The sequence below is a fragment of the Suncus etruscus genome, chromosome 10 (assembly GCF_024139225.1).
Source record: "Suncus etruscus isolate mSunEtr1 chromosome 10, mSunEtr1.pri.cur, whole genome shotgun sequence".
NCBI lineage: Eukaryota > Metazoa > Chordata > Mammalia > Eulipotyphla > Soricidae > Suncus > Suncus etruscus.
The window spans coordinates 100,223,382-100,231,408 of record NC_064857.1 but is presented as its reverse complement, the minus strand read 5'-3'; the positions used below and the strand labels follow the sequence as shown (position 1 = coordinate 100,231,408).

At 39.2% G+C, this 8,027-nt stretch overlaps 1 protein-coding gene across 1 annotated transcript; it reads right to left on the bottom strand.

The window, feature by feature from the left end:
- Window positions 1-1,513: 1,513 nt before the first annotated feature.
- LOC126020524 (mortality factor 4-like protein 1) lies at window positions 1,514-2,755 on the bottom strand. Its single transcript, XM_049782003.1, has one exon. It carries the CDS (start codon window positions 2,635-2,637, stop codon window positions 1,666-1,668), a length of 972 nt encoding a protein of 323 aa, XP_049637960.1. The 5' UTR covers window positions 2,638-2,755; the 3' UTR covers window positions 1,514-1,665.
- Between the last annotated feature and the right edge of the window lie 5,272 nt (window positions 2,756-8,027).

The window sequence follows — 8,027 nt, the reverse complement described above, 5'->3', positions numbered from 1 at the left end:
TTGGGTCACACTCAGCAGCACTCAGGGGTTATTCCTGGCTCTGTGCTCGGAAATCGTCCTTAATAGGCTCAGGGGACCATATGGGTTGCAGGGAATCGATCTAAGGTCTGTCAGGTTTGGCTGTGTGCAAGGCAAATGCCCGACCACTGTGCTATCGCTCCAGCCCCTCTATTTCAATGTTTTAAAATTAAAAAATTTCAATGTTTTAAAAAAATAGGTAACATGGTTGGAATAGTAACAAAGTTTAAGGCATTGATGGAGAAAATGACCAACGTACCCTGTCCCTAGGCTACCACTGTCTCTAGGTCAACACATTGTGTAGAGGTTGTGTCACTCTCTGAGAATTGAGGTTTGGAAAATTGGCACAAGAAAATAGTGTTCTGGCTATGCTATTCTGTGGGCAATAAACTGCCCTTTGTCTCTAGTCCAAGGGTTTTGTGTCTCTGCCAGCATCCATGAAACTGTGGCAGACTAATTTATGGGTTTGCAAATAGGGTCAAGTCTCAAACTTCACTTTCTGCAACATGGTACAATTATTATTATGATCAAATGCAACGCATCACTACTACTATTATTATTGCTGTTGTTACCAATTTAGTTGAAATTGCGTCGTCTACAGTGAAGAATTTCTCTTTCAAAGAATATTTTAAGACATTTACAGTTCACAGCAAAGATAGGAGTATTGGATCTGCCCTAACTGATGGGAGAGTATTTCAATCATCAGGTTAAATGTATCACTGTTAAAATAAATAATTAAATGTTATTTTTAATTAATTTTATTTTAAATTAAAATGATTTATTTATTTATTTATTTATTTTGCTTTGGGGCCACACCCGGTGACACTCAGAGGTTACTCCTGGCTATGCGCTCAGAAGTCGCTCCTGGCTTGGGGGACCATATGAGACACTGGGGGATTGATCTGCGGTCCGTCCTAGGCTAGCGCTGGCAAGGCAGACACCTTACCTCTAGCGCCACTGTGCCGGCCCCCCTTTTTTTTCTTTATTATTTTTTTTTTTTTTTAACTTAAAGAAAAATTTATTGAAGATCTGAAAAACAATTCCTAAAAGATTGTTCCAGAAAACTGCAGCTACACAAGGCATTGAGTCTATCATGGCAAACGTGCATTGACACAAACACAAACACAATGAAACAAGCCACTATTCTACAATCCGAGCAAAGGCAGGATGCCTAAGGAACACCATGAAGGACCTGCAGCAGGTGGGCTCTTTAAGCACCATTAAAAGAAAAAAAAAAAAAAAAAAAAAGGAGCACAAGTGGGCGCAAGTGTTCAGGTATATACACTGAATTGAACCTTTGGCACTAGCAATCAGAGCATTTGTCATAGAGCATTAACACATAATATCAAAGTGCGTAGTGTCAAAGGAATAGGACCACCAGCATCACAAGCAGCTTTGTCAACCAGGCAATGAAACACTATAGTCATATCTCTCTGCCGTCGATCACTGAATACACTGGTAGCGACTTTGAAATTTAAAAAAAAAAGAGAGAAAAGGAGCCAGGACCCCTTTTAATTTCTGAGTTTAAACTCAAACAGAAAACAAACATCAATTTTGTTATACGTTTTCAAAATACAAGTGTACAAGAGGACTAAGAACAGAAGTGTGTTACAGAAATCCCAAACAACTCGAGTGAGTGTCTGCGCCTCACACTGCTTTCCGGTGGTACTCAGGAGGCGCCACTTCATAATCACTGGCACTAAACAGAGTTGCAGAATTCTTCGCCAAGTACTTTAGAAAATCATGAAGGTAATTCAGTAATAATGCAAGACTCTTCTCATCCAGAGGTGTATAGGCCAACATTGCTCCAATTCTTACAAACAATCTCAGCAGGTGTGGTGCGCCATACACCTGGGACATGGGGGCATCAGGATGGTCTGCCAGGATTTCAGCATATTGTGGTCTTTCAAATTTGTACAAAAGCTGAGTGCCCAACATCACATTGAAGTACTCTTTTATCCCTGCCACAACTTCATTGACAGCATACTCCTTATTATCTGTATTTCCACGAGATTTCTTATAATTTGCATAATCCTCTAGAATGGAATCCACATTTTTTTTGGCAGGGAGATAGAAGAGCTGTTTCTGTCGAGTAATTAAATCCCAGTCATCAACCAGCCATGGTTTTAGTTCTTCAGGAATTTTTACTTTAACTTCAACTCTGTTCATAAAAGTCTCCTCATTTTCAACTGTAGGATCTACTCGGGCTCTTTTCTTCCGAGGAGGCTGAGGTGTTTCACTGGTACTGCCACCATCTCCATTCCCAGGAGCTTTCTGTTTGTTCTTTTTTGTTTTGACTTCGACATTTTTCTGTTGAAGTCCAGATGTCTTCTTTCCTGGGGCAGCCCCTCTCATCTTTCCCTCTGCATACTGCTCCTGATTAGCTTTTTGAAGTTCTCGCTGTTTCTGCAGATTGGTGTCCACATACTTGAGCACTCTGCTTTCTGGAACCCATTCATCCCAGTTTTTATTCCAACCACTGTAATGTATAAAGTATTTCACTTGTTTGTCCTTTATGGCAACCTTTACACACTTTGCTTCATAAAGAAGAGGCCCATGGAAACACAGCACTCGCTCACCCTCCTGGAATTTCGGCTTCGGGTCCTGCTTGGGCGCCATTTATTATAAGCAATTCGCCGCCGCCGCCTCCGGATCCCGCCGCCCCCCTCGCCTCGCCTCGCCTCGCCGCCACCCCACCCAGAGCCGCGTCAGCCTCGCCGGCTCCACAGCCCAGGCGCGCTTCCTTCTTTATTATTTTTTAAAAATAATTTTTGTTTAAACACCTTGGTTACAAACATGATTGTGGTTGGGTTTCAGTCATATAAGAGGACACCCCCATCACCAGTGCAACATTCCCACCACCAATGTCTCAAATATCCCTCCTCCCCTTAATTTAAAATTTAAATTAATTTAAAAAATATTTTCAAAGGGGATCAGAGAGATAATATAGCACAACCATTAGGTTACTTGCTTTGCACATTACCGACCAGGATTTGATCCTTGGCATCCCATATGATCCCCTGAGTCCACCAGGAATGATCTCTAGCATAGAGTCAGGAGTTAGCCCTGAGTACAGCAGGAGAGCCCAAAATTCAAAAATAAATAAGCAAAATTAGTAATTAAATTTTATAGTAAATTATAACCATTTAAAATATTAAGTAAACTATAACTAGATTATTAAGGTAACATAATAATTACAAAAAACTATAACTATTATAGTTCCATGATAAAATTATAGCTCTAATTTTTTGGGGGGGTCACATTTGGTGGTGCTCAGGGGTTACTCCTGGCTCAGAAATCGCTCCTGACAGGCACAGGGGACCATATGGGATGCTTGGATTTGAACCACCATCTGTCTTGTATCTGCTGCGTGCAAGGCAAGCACCCTACCACTGTGCTATTTCTCTGACCCCTATAGCTTTAATTTATTATAAACTGATTTATTAAAATTAAGTAACATATGGGGCCGGAGGGATAAGGCATTTGCCTTGCATGCAGAAGGATGTTGATTTGAATCCCAGTGTCCCATATGGTCCCCGGAGTGTGCCGGGGGCGATTTCTGAGCATAGAGCCAGGCGTAACCCCTGTGTGTTGCCGGGTGTGACCCAAAAACCAAAAAAAAAAAAATAATAATAATAATTAAGTAACATATTATAAAGTCAAATTGTTTATAAATAGAAAGACTTGTAGCATGATGATCCATACTTTCAAGGAGAAAATAACTATTTTGATGTCATGATACGGTTGGATCTATTATTTTTATAAGTGTTAGTGAGAGATTTTATTTATATTTATGTAATATACCCATGTGAAATGTACAGTTTGATGTTTTTTAGTCTAAAAAATGAGTAACTTAAGGTAACAAGAAGCAGGTAACAAAATGTGCCAAACTCCAAGTCCTTTCCTCACTTAAATAAACCCTGTTAGCCTACTTTTTTTTTTAACTTATTGAACTTTTCTTAACCTTTGTGAATATTCCAGGAGAGCTGCACCCTTAAAGTTACAGTATTTTAAGGTGGCAGATAATTGCAAAAAGATATACAACACACACTAATGATAGCAGGCTGCACTCAGGCAATGCTTTAAGAACATTAACCAGTTAATTCACAGGGCACCCCTGTGAAGCAGTAAGTAGCATTATCTTCTCTTGCCTGCTGAGAAAATGTGCAGACTGGAGTGAGTTCACTTTCCTGCCACATTAAAAGCACTGAGTTCTAGAACATAAAGAAAATGCTCCTCTATTATTGTAAAACAGGTTCCATTCAAATAGAAGATAACTTTTTTTTGAAGGGAGTGGTTCCTGTTAAAATATATTTAAAAAGCTATAAGAACTTTCATGCACTCCTTATTGTTTTACAAAGCTTACCTTTTCTTATTAATTTCCTACTTTAAAACTTATGCTTTATGGGGGCCAGAGCGATAGCACAGCAGTATGGCATTTGCCTTGCACATGGTCGACCCAGGACAGACCTGGGTTCTAAACTCAGTGTCCCATATGGTCCCTCGAATCACTAGTGGTTTCTGAGCGCATAGCCAGGAATAACCCTCAAGCATCACAGGGTATGGCCCCAAAACCAACCAACCAACCAACCAACCAAAAAAACCTTATGCGTTATTTCAATAACTAGACTGTAAATGTTTTATGTTTGAGAATTCAGCTTTAGGACTGCTGCCTGCCACCAAAGCACCAGAAGCCTCCACCACAACCCATAGACCTTTTCAGCACTCCCTAATTCCCACTGCCTTAAAAATCTTAATTCTGTCAGAATCTAAGAATTTGTTTTCTCAGAAATGGTCTATATCAAGGGACACTGGCTTTGCTTCTTTCTAGTATAAAAATGGATTATATTATCCATTATTTCTTTCTCCTGATTTTACTTAGCATGGTCCTCTCCAGTTCCAGTCATATTTTCAAAAAGGCAGAATATTATCTTTTCTTTTCTTTTTTTCTTTCTTTTCTTTTCTTTTCTTTTTCTTTTTCTTTCTTTTTTTTTTTTTTTTTTTTTTTTGCTTTTGGGGCCACACCCGGCGGTGCTCAGGGGTTACTCCTGGCTAACTGCTCAGAAATAGATCCTGGCAGGCACGGGGGACCATATGGATCACTGGAATTCAAACCAACCACCTTTGGTCCTGGATAGGCTGCTTGCAAGGCAAACACCGTTGTGCTATCTCTCCGGCCCCATACCTTTTCTTATAGAAAAGTAGCACTCAATTGTGTATAGATACCACATCTTCATCCACTCATCTATTTTTTCACACAGTTGGGTTATTTCCAGATCTTGGCTATTGTAAATACCATGCAAAATTCTTGAAATTCATTTAGTTGAAAAATAAGACATTTGATTATCCAAACGTTTTAAATTAAGTCACCTTCATAGCATTCATAAAAAGGAATTCTATCTTAGGGGCCAGAGAGAGAGAGTACAGTGGCAGGGCATTTGTCTTTCATGTGGCTAACCCAGGATGAACCCAGGTTTAATTCCCGGTGTGCCATATGGTCCCCCCAGCCTGCCAGGAGAGATTTCCGAGGCAGAGCGAGACTAACCCTTAAGTGTCACTGAATGTGGCCCCCAAACAAACAAACAAACAAACAAAAATTCTATCATAAATGGAACTATATGGTGCTAAAATATGAGATAGATCTATTATTATTTGTATTAGTTTTTGGGGGGTTTTGGGCCATACCCAGTGACACTCAGAGATTACTCCTAGCTATGCACTCAGAAATCACTCCTGGCTTGGGGGACCATATGGGACGCCTGGGGACTGAATTGTGGTTTGTCCTGGGTCAGCCCCATGCAAGTCAAACGCCCTACTACTACTCCATCGCTCCAGCCCTATTATTTGTATTAACTTAAGGTATTCAAGTTAATACTATTATTTCTCTCTTAGAACCAATTTTAACATACTGAAATTTTAAAATTTCCTATGTCCAAATTATATAGTTCATTTATTATTTAATTTGAAAATTAATAATTTTTGAATTATTTTAGTATGGTGATGAATTGTGTTCAAGTCTCGATCCTCTCCTTTTTCTGCTTGTCTAAGTATCTCTGCACTCATGGGAGATAGGAAGCCAGAAAAACCTTCTGTGGTGGAGTTAACTCTCAATCTTATCTCCTTACACTAATAAACTGAGACAATTACCTTATGTACTCAAGTATAAGCCGACCCTCCTAATGTTATCCTGAAAATTGGAAAAACTTAGTGACCTGAGTATAAGCCAACATGAAAAATGCAGCAGCCACTGGTAAATTTCAAAAATAAAAATATATACCCCAAACAATTACAATAATTGAGGAATCAGATGTTAAATATTTTTCAATATTTACTGCTAATAAAAAAAACTGCTGAAGAAGGTGGTGGACAGAGCAGGAGCTGGTTTTGCTTTAATGCATTTTGTTTTCTTTTAAAGTAGCACCACTGGCAGTTTTTACCCTTGACTTGTTATGACCACTTGTAAAAATATTTGGGTTAGTTAAATGTGAGTGGATAAATTAATTGCAAAAGCATGCTAATAGCATGTTAATAACTTGGAGGAACAGTCATGCTATGGTCCAATCAAGCACTTTTATTTAAGTGCTCCCAAAGGAAAAGAGAATTTGGAGTAAATTGAAGATTTACTTTTGTCCTCAGTAAAGTAAATGAGTATAGATATACTGGAATTATAACCCTCAGTAAAGAGATAGGCCCCCTTTTTATTTTTTTTGGGGGGGTTGGGTCACACCCAGGGGTTACTCCTGGCTCTGTGCTCAGAAGTTGCTCCTGGCAGACTCAACGAACCATATGAGATGTGAGGAAGCGAACTGAAGTCTGTCTGGGGTTAGATGCATGCAAGCAGATGCCTACCGCTGTGGCATCTACTCTGGTCCAGACGCCCTTTTTAATGAGTTTTTGGGTCAGACCTAAAAATGCTCAAGGCATATTCCTGACTCTCTGCTTAGGGGTCATTCCTGGCAGTGCTCAGGGAATCAACCACATATAATGTTGGGATCAAATCTGTACCAGCAAATGCCTTAACCTCTGCATTATTTCTCTAGTACAAGAGATGTTCTTGTGTGTGTGTGTGTGTGTGTGTGTGTGTGTGTGTGTGTGTTTGTGTGTTTATTTGGGTCACATATAGTGCTGCTCAGGGATTACTCCTGTCTCTGCACTCAGAAATCACTCCAGGCAGGCTCAGAAGACTGTATGGGATGCTGGGGACAGCACTCAGATCAACCAAGTGCAAGGCAAGCACCCTACCTGCTGTGCTATAGCTTTAGCCCCCAAGAAACACACTTTTAAAATAACATAAGAAGCACCACCCCCCCAAAAGAAGCAAATATTTTGAATTCAATATTTGAGGTAAAATAAATACTTATGATTGTGACTCAGTAGAGTAAGATCTGATCAAAAGAGAGTAGACATCATCTGTTTCCTCTTTACAAAAGTTTCCCTCTATAAAAACATTAGTACTCTGGATTATTTCTGTAAAACTTAACCTTGACATTTGATGATGACCTAGAAAAATACGTCAACTTGCTGAAAGCAAGGACAGAAATGACTCTTTCAAACATAAAGGATTTATTTCAGAAGTAAAAGTAAAGTTAGCTTCAGATTCAGAAAAACATTGACAATGACCTTAACTCTGATGCCTTGCAACAGAGCTTGCAACACCATAGTTGGCAGTGATATGGGAGAGAACAGTGATGGTTTTCATTCATTGGTTCTTTTGAGGTTATTTTGGAACCCAGGCAAGAGAAAGCTGATTCTTCTTTTGAGGTTATTTTGGAACCCAGGCAAGAGAAAGCTGATTCTTCTCTCAAGTCCATGTTCTCTCTTGAACACATATTTCTTCTCTTTCTATTCTTTCATGTTTTCCTAAGTAAATTTCATTCAATAATAATTTTGGTTTACACACACAATACAATTATCTAATTTGTTTATTTTTATTTATAAAGGTACCAATTCCTATACATAATAATGAAGTACTGTAAACTAAGATTTTTATTTGGGGGCCCCACCTGGAA